General features: G+C 32.7%; 5 protein-coding genes across 5 annotated transcripts; 2 read left to right on the top strand and 3 right to left on the bottom strand. All coding sequences in view use genetic code 12, as the record gives it.

Moving 5' to 3' along the window:
• Window positions 1-1,368, top strand: DFJ63DRAFT_333932 (uncharacterized protein; the record flags this gene model as incomplete). Its single annotated transcript, XM_064907939.1, has 1 exon — window positions 1-1,368. The coding sequence occupies one exon, from the start codon at window positions 1-3 to the stop codon at window positions 1,366-1,368; it is 1,368 nt and encodes a 455-aa protein (XP_064763667.1).
• A 59-nt stretch (window positions 1,369-1,427) lies between these two features.
• DFJ63DRAFT_317692 (phosphatidylinositol-3,5-bisphosphate 5-phosphatase) lies at window positions 1,428-4,625 on the top strand. Its single transcript, XM_064906850.1, has one exon. It carries the CDS (start codon window positions 1,507-1,509, stop codon window positions 4,474-4,476), a length of 2,970 nt encoding a protein of 989 aa, XP_064763668.1. The 5' UTR covers window positions 1,428-1,506; the 3' UTR covers window positions 4,477-4,625.
• Window positions 4,626-4,953: 328 nt separating this feature from the next.
• Window positions 4,954-5,609, bottom strand: DFJ63DRAFT_317693 (uncharacterized protein). Its single transcript, XM_064906851.1, has one exon. It carries the CDS (start codon window positions 5,375-5,377, stop codon window positions 5,135-5,137), a length of 243 nt encoding a protein of 80 aa, XP_064763669.1. The 5' UTR covers window positions 5,378-5,609; the 3' UTR covers window positions 4,954-5,134.
• A 6,280-nt stretch (window positions 5,610-11,889) lies between these two features.
• On the bottom strand, window positions 11,890-13,350 carry DFJ63DRAFT_311667 (uncharacterized protein; the record flags this gene model as incomplete). The annotated part of the gene is made up of 1 exon (XM_064905810.1): window positions 11,890-13,350. The coding sequence occupies one exon, from the start codon at window positions 13,348-13,350 to the stop codon at window positions 11,890-11,892; it is 1,461 nt and encodes a 486-aa protein (XP_064763670.1).
• A 2,064-nt stretch (window positions 13,351-15,414) lies between these two features.
• On the bottom strand, window positions 15,415-18,066 carry DFJ63DRAFT_311669 (CYP1/HAP1-like protein; the record flags this gene model as incomplete). The annotated part of the gene is made up of 1 exon (XM_064905811.1): window positions 15,415-18,066. The coding sequence occupies one exon, from the start codon at window positions 18,064-18,066 to the stop codon at window positions 15,415-15,417; it is 2,652 nt and encodes an 883-aa protein (XP_064763671.1).
• Window positions 18,067-18,272: the final 206 nt, after the last annotated feature.

An 18,272-nucleotide genomic window follows, 5' to 3' on the forward strand; every position in this document is an offset into this window, starting at 1 on the left:
ATGATAGATAAGTTGCCATTAGAGTTACAAGTTGAACTATTACGACTAGCTCCAAGCTCGTCTCTTAAACATATCAATTCTCATTTTTACATTCTTTATAATAATCTTTATTATGATAAGATTATAGCAACCTTTGGTGATGATATTTTAAGAGTTCTTATAAAGATTTTACCATGGTTGAAGGAATATATTAAGAGCTTGGATTCATTTAGAAGAGTTTCAAGAACCATAATTGCATCAAGGTTACATTTAGATGATGGACCATCATCCCATTCTATATCAGATCAAGATAAAAATAATGATGATGATTCAAATCCATTGCATTCTATTTATATAAAAGATTCATGGAAGTACATCTATTCCATATTAAAAAATAAAAGATTATTTGCTGAATATTCAGATTACAAAATAGATGAACCTTCTAATTATATTTATAATCATTTCGTTGAAATTAATCGTACTTATTTATTATCATATACTAAAACTTTATGGTTAGCACCAGGAACTTATAATTTAAATATTGGTTTAGTAGTTAAACATGGAAGTGGACTTGGAACTACTAAATTCGAAATCAAATATCAAAGTGAAGATAGTGATCCTGTTATTCAAACTTTTTATCCTCAAACAAATATTAATGATATCTTACCAAAACAACAATTTTGTCTTTTAAAACTTGGAGAAATAAATCTACCTCAAAAGGAAAGTGTTAGAGTAGAAGGTAGTCAAACTGGTTCTCATAGTAAATTATATAAAGTGGATTTTGTTATGGAAGAAATAGGTCTTTATTTAAAATCAGGATTCAGGATTTTCTTCATAGATATTGCTCAGCCTTCTATGCTTTTTAATGATTATGATTTATTGTATTATACCGCTAAGGAATCTGATTACCGATATTTTATAAATATTCCCTTAAAGAATGTTTATAAAGCATTAAATTATGTTCAAAATGGTGGTGGATCACTGAATAATTGGAGTTTTCAAAGGGCTATACAATCATATGGGGAAGGAGATCCTAATGATATTAGTGATCAATTTGATACAACATTTTTATCCATCTACTCAAACCCAGATGATTATAATGATGAAGATGAAAAGAAGGAGATTAAAGAATATTCATCATTTATCTATGATGAAGTTAGTCTTATGAAATATGCTGATTTCTATTTCAATAATGACTTTAGGAACCTATATTTTAAATTCCAAACCGTATATCAAAAGAGGCAATTCATTAATCGATTTGGAGATTTCGAAATAGATTGGAAGAGTGATTCTACTTCTACCAATCAAATTAAGAAGAAATTCAAAAGAATATGTAGTTATGATAAACAAGGATTAAAATGGAGAATTCCTATAGTTGGTGAACTCTAAATAATTTTTTAGCATTTTTTCGCAATAAATATACTTTCACTAAAGAAAAATATAAAATTGATTTGAATGTAAACAAATTTCTCTGTTATCAAATCAAAGATATAAGAATAGGTATACACTATTAACTATATATCACCAATGCCTGATATAGATTCTGAGGAAACGAACCAACAGAATGTCAACAACATCAATGCTATAAATAACGAACATCAACCTAACGACACACTGAACGAGAATGAACCAAATCAATTTACTAATGATGATAACGAAGATCCACACCTTGATTCACCCCCTAAAAGTATAAATCATGGTGATGATGTCAGTAGTAATGAAGGTGATGAACATTCCCAATCAACACCTGAGTTCAATAACAAGAGAATCATTTTACAAAGATATACCGTATACAATTCGTTAACTACTATGTATATTGTGGGGAGTAATGCTAAAGAAACTTTGTTTAGAATCTTGGAGATCAGTAAAGATACAGTAAATGAAGATGAATTAATGATTCTAGAAGATAAGAGTTATTTTTATACAAGGAAAGATATGGTGGAACTTTTAAATGGATTAGACGAATCAATTGAAGGTGGGGTTCATAAAATTGCTCAAGGATATGGTCTTCTTGGATTTATAAGATTCACTAAAGATTACTATTTAAGTATAATTACAAAGTGTAGTCAAGTGGCTATACTAGGAGGTCATTTAATCTACCATATTGATGAAACTAAATTGATTCCCTTGGAAATTAATTATAAGAGACCAGCAAAATATAGTGATGAAGAAAGATTACTTTCAATTTTCAAATACTTAGATCTTGGAAAGACATTTTATTTCAGTTATGCTTATGATGTTACCAATTCTTTACAAACCAATTTCATGAGACATAAACAAGCAGCAACAGAGTATAATTTAAATCAACCAGCTTCTAACATTAATGAAAATTTTAAAACATTTGATCATAATGAGAGATTTGTGTGGAATAATGTCTTACTTAAACCAGTCCTTGAAAATCAAGATATAGCCACATATGAATGGTTCCAACCAATAATTCATGGTTTTATTGATCAAGCGAAAATATCAGTTTATGGGAAATGTTTCTATATAACAATCATTGCCAGACGTTCACATCATTTTGCTGGGGCTAGATTTTTAAAAAGAGGTGTAAATGATAAGGGAAATGTGGCCAACGAAATAGAAACTGAACAGATTGTATCAGATATGTTATTATCTTCATTTCATGATCCAAAATATGGCTTTTATAATAGTCCCCGATATTCTAGTTTTGTACAACATCGTGGATCTATCCCATTATACTGGACTCAAGATTTGAATCGTTTACCAAAACCACCTATAGAGATTAATCTTTCAGATCCATTCTATCAAAGTTCAGCCATTCATTTTAATAATCTATTTGAAAGATATGGACTGCCAGTTATAATATTGAATTTAATAAAGCAAAAGGAAAAACAACCACGAGAACTGAAATTAAATCAACATTTTGTTAATTGTATCAAATACTTGAATCAATTTTTACCTGCCGAAAACAAACTTCGTTATTATAGTTTCGATATGTCAAAGAACTCAAAGAAAAATTTAGATGTCATAACGCCTTTACAATCAATAGCTGCTGAATCCATCAAAACTATTGGATTTTTTCATAACGGGCATGATCTAGAATCAACTAAACTTCAGACAGGTATAATAAGGACAAATTGTATTGATTGCTTGGATAGAACTAATGCCGCTCAATTCATTACTTGTAAAGAGGCGCTTACATATCAATTAAGGAGTTTAGACTTGATTCCTCAAGATAAAACTTTAGAATATGATTCAGATTTGATAAATATCCTTACAGAAATATTTCATGATCATGGTGATACAATCGCTGTACAATATGGTGGTTCAAATTTGGTTAATACAATGGATTCATATCGTCGTATCAATCAATGGTCATCTCATACGAGAGATATTTTAAACAGTGTTAAGAGAATATATTCAAACTCTTTTATGGATCTGATAAGACAAGAGGCTATTAACCTTTTTCTTGGAAATTATATCTATTCGCCTGATAAGCCCAAATTATGGGAATTACAAAATGATTTCTATTTACATAATGATATGTCAATTGATAATATAAGGAAAAAGGTAAGTTATATCCAATGGTTCAATAAAAAATATCTTTCTGACCAAAGGTTCAAATATATTGAATCACCTAATCCTTCTCCAAATATATATTGGGATGAAAGTTGGAAGCTTGAACCTTTCCCAGATTATAATGATAACTGGTTTAATGAATGTTACGTACCAAGAAAATTCACGTCGTTTGCTGATGTATTGCAATTTAAGATGAATTCGAATGCTAGATATTTCCCTACAAATTTGAGTCTTGAGTCTTTCGATTACAGTCCATTTGAACCTCGTCTTCCTAAGAATGGTGATGAAAGCGCCAACAAAGAAGCTTTAAATGGTGAATCAAACTTGAGATATTTAGATAAATGTGCTGCGGGAGAATTAACTGATACAAGCAGAAAACGGATCGAGAATTCTGAAGAAGTTCAAAGATATGATATGCGTAATAATAAGCATTATCTACACATGACCCATCCAAATAAGATCAAAAAGTTCTTAGCCAACAAAATAGAAAGATTTGCATACAATAATGATTCATTGCGAGGTGATATAAATGACAATTCGAGTACCTGTGCTGATTCCCAAGACCTGCGTGAAGAAGACTCAACCTATGGCTATTATACTTTCAGCGACCATTACCATAATGAATTAACCAAGCCTACGATAAGAGAAGAAGATTATCTACTTTACAAAGCTCAGCCAAGTTTCCAACCCAAGATAAGCTATGATTATGACGAAGAAAAGGTTAACACTGATGCGTTTTCGTTTTATCCAACTTCAAATGATAGCGACATTTACAATTTTTATTGTAATTTAGTCTCCAACTCTAATCAAACAGGAGAAAATTTTGATAATGGGGTTAATATTTCGCAATTACAATATCATGATGCTCAAGATCTCAGAATTTATTCTCAGTATTTGGGAATTGACGACGAGAAGCTTATATCCTTAAATACAGAAGATAACTATTTTAGATAGATTTCAAAACACTCTAATATATATATATCTCAGCGACTATTTTTTCTTTTTCCAAATTTCTATTTTTTTTTTTTTTTCCAAATTTGTTATATATTCTTACTCTAAAATACTATAAAACTATAGAATTTATATAAAGAGAAAGTATATAACTAGTTGAGGGAGTGTTTTAGAGTAAGAATATATAACACTATACAAATAAATGAAGAAGAATGGGTAGAATTTTGGTCTAAACTATCTTCATTTAAAGCACAAGATCCCTACAGGTTTGAAGAGATACATAGAGTGAATCTAGGACACCGAATACACCTACAGCTACCATCATCAGGTAATTGTGAACTCTGTGATCAACCGATATCGATTACTTACTCAGATCATTTATACTTGGAATGGAAGAGTTGAGCGGTAAAGCTGAACCTTCTTCTTGTAAGATGTATCGTCGACGTCCTCGTAATTTATGAACTGCAAAGAGGTATCGATTGAGAGCGATTAATTGGATACTTAAATCGAGACTACCACTAAGATAGCGGAGTAGTCTTTTAGCAGCACGAAGATGGTAAGTGGTTGGCTTGTTTATTTTTTTTTTTTCCAAATTTGTTAGAAATTGAGACAAGTTAGATACGTCGAAACTAATATCAAGACGGACAGTGTTAGCAAGAAACTAGAGTTTGCCCACTATGGAGCGATATTCATGGTTGTCTGTAGTAGTGGCAGTAGTAGGAATATCTTCTAAATGTTGTTGAGCAACTAATGGGATTTGTAACGGATTGTGTGCGTCAGGGTCTAGTGAATATGAAGCAAAAATAGATTTGGTATAATCAGCGGCAGAAATAGCTTTAGAACCATCAGGATATTGAAAGATGTTTAAACCAAGAAACCGTTGGCATAAGCCAAGGTCTTTCATCTTATAATGATTCAGCAACACAGCTTACGCGAAGAGCAATTATGTCACTCACAACTAATCAGGAGGCAAGGATGTTTATCAATGATTCCTATAGTGAAAAATTTCCACTAAAAAAAGGTACCCGCCAAGGTAGCGCGATACTGCCTATATTGTTTAATTTAGCTTTAGAACCACTATTATCCAAATTAGAAAGATCTTTGGAGGGTATTAGTCTCAAACTAAACAATGGAAGGACCAAACCAATTAAATACTTAGCTTTTGCCGATGATGTCACAGTATTTCTCAAAAAAGAGGAAGATTATGTCATATTAAATCAAGAATTAAAGGATTTTGCAGCAGCTTCAAGTTCACATATCAATACAACTAAATCCAAAATATATTACTTTCAAGAAGACCACATGGATGACATAAAGGATATACTCAATTTTCCACTACACGATGTTAATGAAGCTGATTTAAAATACTTAGGAATCAAAATTCATAATTTCAGTTGGTCAGAATATTTTCAATCACTAAGAATTCAACTTTCCAAGCACACCATAGATCAACTACCTATTCACTTAAAAGCAAGAGGCATTTCACAATATGTATTCTCTAAAATCTACTATAGAGATTATCACTGTCCAATGAATCAAGAGGAAATCGCCCAACTACTGCAATTAGTAAAAAACTATTTCCGATATATATCCTCTGAAAACCTAACCGCCTTGGGAAACCAGGGTGGGTATGGGCTTCAAGATATAGGAGTTCAACTTTCTGGTAGAAGAGCAAAATCCATCTATCTAATGCTAACGGATTCTCATCATTTAATGAATGTGGTCTTAAGAGATAAACTACAAAAATATATCAACGACCTGATAGAAGTACCTCATGTCCCTCATCACCAATCAGGTAAGCGATATATTATTCCATGGTATCGAGTGCTAATAGGTAATAATATTCAACACAAGAATCGAGGTTCACTCAAGAATCACCTCACCAAAGATGAATATTTCAGTCCAGGGGAAAGAGCTAGATTTGCTGCATGGTTTGAAATTACAAAGCCTAAGAATCGGAGACTCCAAGAAAAGCCAATATTGGTAACCGAAGATGAAGAAAGGCAATTAATACATAATCCTCCTCCAATTAATAATTGGTCCGATGCTATGATGAAAATCAATCTAAATACATTCAAGAGTAGAAGTAAGAAGAGCCAGTTGGCAAAAAGGAAATGCTTACAACCAACTACCTGGACACAAAAGATACAAATAAATGAAGAAGAATGGGTAGAATTTTGGTCTAAACTATCTTCATTTAAAGCACAAGACCCCTACAGGTTTGAAGAGATACATAGAGTGAATCTAGGACACCGAATACATCTACAACTACCATCATCAGGTAATTGTGAACTTTGTGATCAACCGGTATCGATTACTTACTCAGATCATCTATACTTGGAATGTTCCATAAGTCGCCAAATATGGACCAAAATGGGAATCACACTTCCATTAGCCTGGGAAATTATAATAGCCAATCCAGAATTGGATAAAAACCAATTAATCTCTCTCAATCGATACCTCTTTGCTGTTCATAAATTACGAGGACGTCGACGATACATCCTACAAAAAGAAGGTTCAGCTTTACCGCTCAACTCTTCTTTTATTTCATCATGGGTATCGTTCTACATTCATAATCTTTAAATAAATCACTAGATTGATCTTCAATTTTCAATCAAATCTTACAAAATAGCTACTTTATCATCAAATCAAGAGAGTTTTAAGTTTAAAATAATTCTTATTTTTAACCTTTCTCTCCCTCAACTAGTTATATACTTTCTCTTTATATAAATTCTATAGTTTTATAGTATTTTAGAGTAAGAATATATAACAAATTTGGAAAAAAAAAAAAGAATGGAATCTAAATCTAATTGTAATTCCTCGAACATCTCTTTTAACCATAAAAGTTTACCAACAAGACCCAAACTGTAATATTCAGATTCAGCAGTGGACATTGCAACAACTTGTTGCTTCTTGGATTTCCAAATGACAGGAGATTGGGCTATTTTGATAATATGTCCTGAAGTAGAACGACTATTTGTAACGTCACCGCACCAATCAGCATCACAATATCCAAGGATATCAAATTTGGGTGTTTTACGATAAAATAGGCCAAATTCGAGTGATCCACTAAGATATCTAAGAAGTCTTTTCGCAGCTTTGAGATGGTAGCTCGTAGGATTGTTGAGGAACTGCGACAAATTGGAAACAGCAAAACTAATGTCAACGCGAACAGTATTTAGCAATTTGCCAATGAGACTACGATATTCTCGATTATCAGCTGGTGTAGCACCATCAGGAATATCTTGAAGATGTTGGTTAGGAAGTAATTGGGTTTGCACTGGATTAAGATTTTCAGGCACAAGATCATATGAAGCAAAAATAGACTTGGATGTCAGTAGCAGCAAGAGCCTTTGAACCATCTGGAAATTGAGTAATATTGAGACCTAAAAATTTGGAACAAGCACCTAAGTCCTTCATTTGGTAATGTCTCAGCAACACAGCTTTGACTTGTTCAATTTCATCTATACTGGTTCCACTGATGAGGAGATCATCAACATATAATGCAATTATGATAATGCCAGCAACAGAATGGCGAATATAGAGACCATACTCAGATTCTAATCGTTTGAATCGAAGCAGTTGTAATGTTCAATTAAAAGTTTGATTCCATTGATAAGCAGATTGTTTAAGGCCATAGATGGACTTATTAAGCTTAAGAACCTGTTTGGAATCATTTTCATATCCCGGAGGTTGCATGAGATAAAGGTCTTCCTCCAAATCAGCATTAAGAAATGCTGTTTTAACATTTGATGGATGATTAAATCTAATTGGGCCAGGATGGCTAATACCAAACGCACTGATTCGTATCTAACAACTGGAGCAAAGGTATGGAAATAGTCCACATTCTCAACCTGAGATTTTTTTTTTTTTCCAAGTTTGTTATATATTCTTACTCCTAAACACTATAAATCTATAACCTGAGAAAAACCTTTGGCAACTAATCGAGCTTTGAATATACTTGGAATGTTCCATAAGTTGCCAAATATGGACCAAAATGGGAATCACACTTCCATTAGCCCTGGGAAATTATAATAGCCAATCCAGAATTGGATAAAAACCAATTAATCTCTCTCAATCGATACCTCTTTGCTGTTCATAAATTACGAGGACGTCGACGATACATCCTACAAAAAGAAGGTTCAGCTTTACCGCTCAACTCTTCTTTTATTTCATCATGGGTATCGTTCTTTTTTTTTTTCCAAATTTGTTATATATTCTTACTCGTTCTACATTCATAATCTTTAAATAAATCATTAGATTGATCTTCAATTTTCAATCAAATCTTACAAAATATCTACTTTATCATCTAATCAAGAGAGTTTTAAGTTTAAAATAATTCTTATTTTTTAACCTTTCTCTCCCTCAACTAGTTATATACTTTCTCTTTATATAAATTCTATAGTTTTATAGTATTTTAGAGTAAGAATATATAACAAATTTGGAAAAAAAAAAATTACTTTTCTACTTTTGAATGTATTTAGATTGATTTTCATCATAGCATCGGACCAATTATTAATTGGAGGAGGATTATGTATTAATTGCCTTTCTTCATCTTCGGTTACCAATATTGGCTTTTCTTGGAGTCTCCGATTCTTAGGCTTTGTAATTTCAAACCATGCAGCAAATCTAGCTCTTTCCCCTGGACTGAAATATTCATCTTTGGTGAGGTGATTCTTGAGTGAACCTCGATTCTTGTGTTGAATATTATTACCTATTAGCACTCGATACCATGGAATAATATATCGCTTACCTGATTGGTGATGAGAGACATGAGGTACTTCTATCAGGTCGTTGATATATTTTTGTAGTTTATCTCTTAAGACCACATTCATTAAATGATGAGAATCCGTTAGCATTAGATAGATGGATTTTGCTCTTCTACCAGAAAGTTGAACTCCTATATCTTGAAGCCCATACCCACCCTGGTTTCCCAAGGCGGTTAGGTTTTCAGAGGATATATATCGGAAATAGTTTTTTACTAATTGCAGTAGTTGGGCGATTTCCTCTTGATTCATTGGACAGTGATAATCTCTATAGTAGATTTTAGAGAATACATATTGTGAAATGCCTCTTGCTTTTAAGTGAATAGGTAGTTGATCTATGGTGTGCTTGGAAAGTTGAATTCTTAGTGATTGAAAATATTCTGACCAACTGAAATTATGAATTTTGATTCCTAAGTATTTTAAATCAGCTTCATTAACATCGTGTAGTGGAAAATTGAGTATATCCTTTATGTCATCCATGTGGTCTTCTTGAAAGTAATATATTTTGGATTTAGTTGTATTGATATGTGAACTTGAAGCTGCTGCAAAATCCTTTAATTCTTGATTTAATATGACATAATCTTCCTCTTTTTTGAGAAATACTGTGACATCATCGGCAAAAGCTAAGTATTTAATTGGTTTGGTCCTTCCATTGTTTAGTTTGAGACTAATACCCTCCAAAGATCTTTCTAATTTGGATAATAGTGGTTCTAAAGCTAAATTAAACAATATAGGCAGTATCGCGCTACCTTGGCGGGTACCTTTTTTTAGTGGAAATTTTTCACTATAGGAATCATTGATAAACATCCTTGCCTCCTGATTAGTGGTGAGTGACATAATTGCTCTTCGCATCCTTGGTCCTATTTTGATTTTTTCGAGAACTTTTTCGAGGTAAACATGATTGAAAGAATCAAAGGCTTTAGCAAAATCAATCATTACAATCGATTCATACTTTGATAGTTGGTCATGTTGTTGGATACTATCGATGATCGTCTTTAGTTTTTGGATTTGATTATCAATTTGTCTGTTAGGCATAAATCCTGATTGATCCATACCTATTATTTTATCAGCAAATTTCAAGATCCGATGATTCAAAACATTAGCAAGCAAACGATCAACAGTATCTATTAACAGTATTGGTCGGAAGTCATTAACATTATTGGAATTAAATTGTTTAGGAATGAGTTTGATTAGGATTTCATGCGGTATCAAATTCAGAGCATCTTCCGTCATGAGTTTTTCAGCTTGTTTAACTAGTAGTGGGCCCAATACTTCATGACAAGTTTTATAAAATCTATATGGTATGCCGTCTTCCCCCGGAGCTGCTTGATTAGATGATTGGGCAATTACCAGAGATATTTCATCTAACGTGATTGGTTCTTCCATAGCTCGGGTTTCTTCAACTGAAAAATATTTTGGAAAGTCATTAAGATAATCATTAATTATTAGAATATCAGTATCTGGCTCGGAGTAGACATCTTCAAAGAAATCTTTCGAAAGATTGAGTATGTCATGAGTTGTTGTTGCTGTAATAGTTGGATCATTGGGTGAAGTTAATTGATATATAATAGGATCATATGATTTAATAGGTTTAAACCCTTCCCTCATGTCTAAGAATATATTTGATTCTTCCAATATTGGTTGATGTTTGATTTTTAATCTTCTTGATAAAGTTGGCATTAATGATAGTAGTTGATTAATATCGATAAAATTATAATTTTTGATATGATCAATGAAATCATTGGAGTCAATAAATTTATCTTGGAGGATGAACCTTTTTGGTCCAACCGTGATCTTTGGAGTATGTGATATGAGCATGTCGATTGAGATAGTCTCGTGTGTGGATTTTATTACATCATTTTCTATTTGCTTATAGTTGATGATCCGATTAAGTATGGAATTGGATATCCAGATTTTATCTAGTCTGTTATTGACACTATGATGGTGATTAGTGATCCAATGTTCTTCATTTAGCGTCTGGGCCACATCTAATAGAGTATTTGAATCCATTAGACTTTGCATTTGAAGCAGGGCATTTTCTAATTGTGGAGTAAGGGACGTTTGATCGTAGAATGGATCCATGAAGGTGTTGTTGAAGTCCCCGATTATCATAATTTTGAAAGTGGTAAGGTGAGATTCTGCTCTCATCTGTAATGAGTGATTCAAATTACGAAACAAATTCGCTTGTTGAACGTATTGATTGGTAGGGGGGTACAAGCTAATAATTGCAATGTGTTCATTTGTCTGATTAAGCTTTATAAGTACATCAGACAGGAAAGGTTGATCGTCGTCCGGGAGGGATGAGGTGATAGAATTGGATGAAATTATAGTAAATTTTGAGGAATCTTTTTTGATTATTATTCCTGATCTAGATTTGTGGTTACCGTAATAGAAATGATAGCCTATCAAATTAAGGTGGTGATTAAATTTTTGGAAAATAGATTGATGATGAATGTGGTCCACCTCATTAACGATGGGTAATTCCTGTAATCCATTGATATCATACCGCTGTATGAAAGTTGATATTTTTTTTATATTTTTGGTTTTCTGAATATTTTTTGAAGTTATTTTTAATGTATTAGGATCATTATTATTGTTATTAGTTATTATTTGGATTAATGATCTTGTATGTGGAATATTATTAATTATATTACTCATTAATATTATTATTTGGATGATAACCATCAGTGATGTTTTGAAGGTCAACCGAAGATTGGATATTTATTGGAAGTAGCAGAACCTCGTTTGAGGGATCCATATTTGATGAATCTGGATTAGTTATGGCTGTTTGAACATTTTCAAGTTGCATTTGGTTCTGTTCCTGATCTATAAGCGGATTAGGTTTATCATCAGGTTGATTATTCAATTCCACCCCCTGGTTAGTTGGTGGAGTAGGAGGATTATCTCGCTTAGCAAGAACTGCAGCAAATGGATTCATGAGAGCCCCTAATATAGGAATTGGTGTTGTTGATGTAGATCTACCCGCTCTTGTGGTTGGTAAGGATGCTATTTTTCGGGGTGAATATTTGATGGGATTTTTTGGTGTTTCGTTATGGAAAGATTTAAAAGTTTTGGAAGGAGTAGCTTGTTGAGGACGTCCAACGTTAATTGAACTGGAAGATGAGTTTTCCGGAGATTTGGATATTGGACGTTTGTTAGAACTCTTTGCAGTTGGAGTAGTAGGTTCGGTTACAGTTTGTTGAGTTGGTTTGGTGGTAGATTTGGTAGTTGTGAAATGTGACTCCTCATCATCAATTTCAATTAAAGATTCATTGGATGAAACAACATCCCCAGTTGATTCATTTTGTTCATTTAAAGTATCGAACACATTAAACAGGTTGACTTGAAGATCCTTATTCTTGGAGATTGGGTTGAATATTTGAGTAGTATTGTTGTTGATCTTTTTTGGAGAGGGATTTTTTCTATTCCTAATAGGTTTAGATTTAATGTTTTCAATCCATTCATTTGCTTCTCTTAATTCAGCAGCCTTTTGTTCCGATTTCCATCGTTTGTGATTTGCTGCTGAGTGGCCTAATACTCTACAGGTCCTGCATTTGACTTCACATCGGTAGTTGTTGTGTACTGTGGTGTGGCAATTGCTGCATGCACTGATATATGACTTGGTTAAGAGTCTCTGGTCTTTAAAATAGAACCGTGAGCCGTCCGGTGTCTTGTCTGTTAATAATTCGACAATATAGAATTTATGATCCATTTGATAGCTTGGTTTATAGGTTGGGCCTGAAGAACCATTGGATTCCATCAAAATGTTGAAATATTGAGTTTTATCATAGTTGGGTTTTTGTGCCTCCTGGACCAAGTTCCACGAATGATCGTATCTTTTATCGATATTGTCCTTAAGAGCTTGTGATTTATCATGGTAGTTTTGGATAAAGAAATCTTCCAAGATAGTAGTAAAAGTTGATATATCATTTGGAACGATATGTTCTAATACGACAATCTTGGATTTCGAGAAATCTTTTATTCTAAGTTGAAGAGGTTCTATATAATTAGGAACCTGAATCAGAGGATAGTTAGATACAACATCTTCTATATAAAGGAGTATATCATCAACTTTACCAGCTTTACGAAGATTATAATATTCTTGATCCATTAATGGACTGGCAGTAAAAACAAATGTATTTTTACCAAGGGTTTTGATATTGACATGATTTTTAATACATTTTAAACCAGCAAATAAGTTTTTTTTTTAATTAATAAATTTTCAGTATTGTTTTTTTCATTTTCTAATTGTTTTTTATTGTTTTTTAAATTTTTTATATCTTCTAAATCAGTTTCTGGATTAAATTCTGAGAGACCTTCGTCGGTAAGATCAATTTCTAACTGGATACTATCTAAATGATCAATAATATCTTCTATTTCCTCATTCACTTTATGAACTAATTCTTGTGTATAGAATTTGTTGACATATTGGTGAATAGTATTAATCTCTAAATCATCAGGAGGGTCTAATATCTCAACTAATAACCTCCCTTCTGAAAAGGCTTGTTCACCTTGAAGCTTGTAATAATGATCTAACAATTCTTTTGGGACATTCTGGAGCATGGTCTTTTCCTTTTGCCAGATAGTTTTTGGGAGACTTTCCTTGTAACTACTTAAGAGGATATTTTTACAATATCTTTCTTGTTCATCCTTAGTTAATTCCCTCTCATTTAAGTTGGATAATAGCTGATCTAATTCTATCTCCCATAAATCTGGAGGATCATTTTCAACCAACTGATTTTTCGCAGCTGGTTTGTTAGTGCTAGGCGCGGATTTATTGGTCGTGTCTCTACCATTTCTAAAAATTTGTTCAACTCCCCAACTGACAGGTGGTGGTGGTGCATGTTGGGAAATCAATGGGGGAGGCAGGTCTTGATTCATACTAGTATCAGATGAGGTAGTGGCATGAGTAATATCAGTATGTTCATTATTGAGCCTGTTTCCTGCTACAGAGGCTGTATTATTGTCTTCTGTAGATTGGTGTTGATGAAAATTTTCAAAATTTCCACCTTGCGATGATTGCGTAGTTTGAGTCTCATTTGGAGGGTCAGGTTCTGGAACCGGAGGAGAGTGGTTAGGTTGGACGGTTGGAACGTTATCCAGAGCCGTAAGGGTTACGTCTACTTGGTGCAGCATTCGTAAATCTTATCGATAAACAATATAGGCAGTATCGCGCTACCTTGGCGGGTACCTTTTTTTAGTGGAAATTTTTCACTATAGGAATCATTGATAAACATCTTTGCCTCCTGATTAGTGGTGAGTGGCATAATTGCTCTTCGCATCCTTGGTCCTATTTTGATTTTTTCGAGAACTTTTTCGAGGTAAACATGATTGAAAGAATCAAAAGCTTTAGCAAAATCAATCATTACAATCGATTCATACTTTGATAGTTGGTCATGTTGTTGGATACTATCGATGATCGCCTTTAGAGAATACATATTGTGAAATACTTCTTGCTTACTCTGCCATCTCAGATGGTATAACAATGTGTTTATTTAGGATAACAACTTACTAATCAATCTAGGTATTACTAACGAAACAATACATATTTAGGACTGAATTTCACTAACTTCTATCTATGAGTTTTATTTAAAAGCTTCAGCATGGATAATCGATCAAATAAAATGACGAATTCCTGCAATGGAGTCTTTTCTAAGTTCTTTGAATCTGTTGTATTTAATTTTTCCATCAAACGATTCGTAGTTATCTTTGAAAAAGTTAGCAAAATCTAAATTCTAATATATGTATATTATATTATTAAAGTGTTGTCGACAAATAATATATAACAAAAAAAAAGTTATATATTCATTTCTCGTCTGTAGATTGATGTATCCTACTCTATGTAATTCTTCAAATTTATAGGGATCTTGTGGCTTATTTACGTTAGGATAGATTTCAAATCATATATTTCTATAAATAAATCATTAGATTGATCTTCAATTAAATCTTACAAAATCATTACTTTATCATCTAATCAAGAGAGTTTTAAGTTTTAAATAATTCTTATTTTTAACCTTTCTCTCCCTCAACTAGTTATATACTTTCTCTTTATATAGATTCTATAGTTTTATAGTGTTTTAGAGTAAGAATATATAACAAATTTGAAAAAAAAAGGGATCTACACTTAAACAATAATTTTGAACGTTGATATGTTAAGAAAATCTGTCTTTAATTTCTAATCTAGTTTGGCAACTTTAAAAAGTTCGAAAAAAGCAGTGTCGTTGAAGAAGTCAAACTGAGTCTGGATGTTATTATAATTGAATTGAGTTTCATCAACATTAGTAGGACCTAAATTTAGATTAATTCTACCAGGTTTAGTTGAAGGATCAGGATTTAAGCAATCTTCAATTTCCGCTTCCAGGCATATTTTTCGCAATTGGCACCAAAAGTTGTCAGTTTGTAAATCATTAACAACAGTTTCACTGTCTTTAACAATATTATTTAATGAACCAGGTAACAATACATTTAGAGAATCAGATACATCATTGAGTGGGCTGCTAACAGACCCATCGACCTTTATACCAAACATAACAGTGTAATACCTTAATAGCCTCTCAAAATCACGTAATTGTTCCTTTGAATATTTTAGCCTAGCTTTCAACGTCATCGAAGTGTTACTCTCGTATATAGGAACTTCATTCATTAGCTTAATTCCATAAAGATGTGCTTTATTAATCTTCCATGCAAAAAAGTACCTGTTTGCTATTATAGACATTCTCTTAATAGTAGTTTTTGTACATGCTAAAGCCATATTTAAAATTTCTTGAAGCAAATCTTTCAGACTTCCTTCAAATTCACTTTCTAAATCTTCTCTCAACGTAGCAGATAGTCTAACACTAAAACTGGCACAAACCATGTATAAGATGTGATTATAAGAATTTATCAATGGTGTAAGCATCACAGTAAATGCTCTTCCGAAATTCCGGGCGTTTTTATCAATCTGACCAAGTTCTGCCAATTCATTAAAGAGAATGGTAAACACTTTCTTATGATAAAATTGCTCTAAATCTCTTTCACCCAAATCACTATAGTAAATATGGCAAAAGAAATACATTTGACACAAGAATAGTTTTAGTTGCAAATAATAGTAAATTCTCTTGATCCTGAAGGATTCTGAAGACATGAGGTCTTCGCTAATCAAAGACTTTAATCTACCAAAAATTCTTGAACAAAGCAACTCCATGTCCTGTAACTCTTCTAAAAACTGGGTAACATCAACCTTTGCCTTAATATTACTGACGGTAGTAGCCAATAACGACATCGTGTAGATAATGGGACGCGATAAAACTATACTCTTCAACACATCTTTTTCTAGTTCGGTATCCACTATGTTTGATGCTCCTTCTTTATAAAATGGTAACTTAGTATCATAATTCAGCTTGCTATCTATTGTTAGCGTCGTTCCAAACATCAAAGTATCTTCAACATCCAATCCTACCAAATAGTGCCAAATCTTTCTCTTTAAATTTTTGACTTTATCCGTAACATTTGCTTCAAGGTAGAAATCAGGATCTCTATTGAGCCTTAAAGAAATCGCTACTTGTATCACGATTCCATCCGATACTTGAGTCTCTGGACCAGTGAATTTATCACCCATTTCAGGTGCAAACTTGTTGTAAGCTCTTCCAAATATTAGAGCTTGTAAAACAGTAAGATCTTGCACTTTAAATAAGTTGAATAATTTAATACATTCTTCAGCCACATCGATTAAATCAAGAGGAATTGGCAGTTCCATTATCATCTCTCTTTCTTTCTCCAGCGATGGTGAGTTATCCAGAAGAAATTGATAATTTGTTTCAATGTCATTTGTAAACCATATAAGAGATGTCAACCTTATAATATAGAAAAATGTGGCCAAAATCGCATAATCGGACTTCTTCTCCATTTTAATTTCAGTAATTCTACCTGAAAACTCATCAGCTGCACCCATTATTCTTGACAAGTCACTCCGAAAAGACAGTTCATCTAATACAGGAAAGAAAGGATATAAATATTCGAAAAAAGCATTCAAAAATCTAGAAATGATCTTTTGATTAGGAATTAAGCTTAGAATCTTCTGGTTTAACGTAAAGAGTTTCATATCAATGGGATGAAAAACAATTCCAACTGATTTACCATGGTTTGAAATAGAAGCTTTAACTTCACTCAAACTGTATCCATCTTCTAATTCCTTTATGTACTTATTTCCAAACTTCTCCTTAGCCATTTGTTTGTATGCATCTAACCTCTTATCTTTCCTTCTACTGCTAAAAAAAATATCTTTGAAAGTATATTCTGCATACCTTGGCAGATTCTCGAACAGCCAAAATAACTTTACTCCAGGATCTCTCTTCAGCAAATGCATAAATGGTAATGGAGGTTTTGTGAGTCGGTTGGATGTCTCATCAGTAAAATGAAGATTGATTTGGGCTTCTTCCTTTCTATGTGGTAAAATTCCTATCAATAGGTCTTTGTTCCTATCCATAATAACATTGTTGCTATCAACTAGTACTTGACCTTGCCTGAGCTGTTGAGTACCATCGAACGGTTCCACGGATAGTTGTATTGCATCGGTATTGGTAGTGACCGAGGATTCCAATTGACGGAGTCTACCTTTGAGGTAGACCAACTCCTGTTGGATACTTAAATTTTCTTCTTTAATTTGTGGTTGTACTTCATTTGATCTATTATGATTAATATGAGATGGAGAACTATAGCTGCAAGTATGTGAGATACTTAACTTGACACAATTAGAACAGGGTAAACCTCTATCACATTTTGTCTTCTTTCTTCGACAATTGTCACAACTTAATGCGATTCTTTTCCTCTTTTTAGCTTGTTCAGACATGGTTAATTATAGCTTTCTAAGAAGAAGTGTGTGTATTAGATATTTCGGACTATCTTGCTTAGTTCATTTTTGAGTTTTTCTGGTTATATACGGACATAAAAGGAAGAAAAGGATTATACGCGGTGTTAAATTTGTTTATCTCCTCAGTGAATAAAACAGGACTTAACATCACTTTAAATATCAACAGATATCAATAATTATACATT

This window comes from Scheffersomyces coipomensis, assembly GCF_036884675.1.
Source record: "Scheffersomyces coipomensis strain NRRL Y-17651 chromosome Unknown DFJ63scaffold_2, whole genome shotgun sequence".
Lineage (NCBI taxonomy): Eukaryota > Fungi > Ascomycota > Pichiomycetes > Serinales > Debaryomycetaceae > Scheffersomyces > Scheffersomyces coipomensis.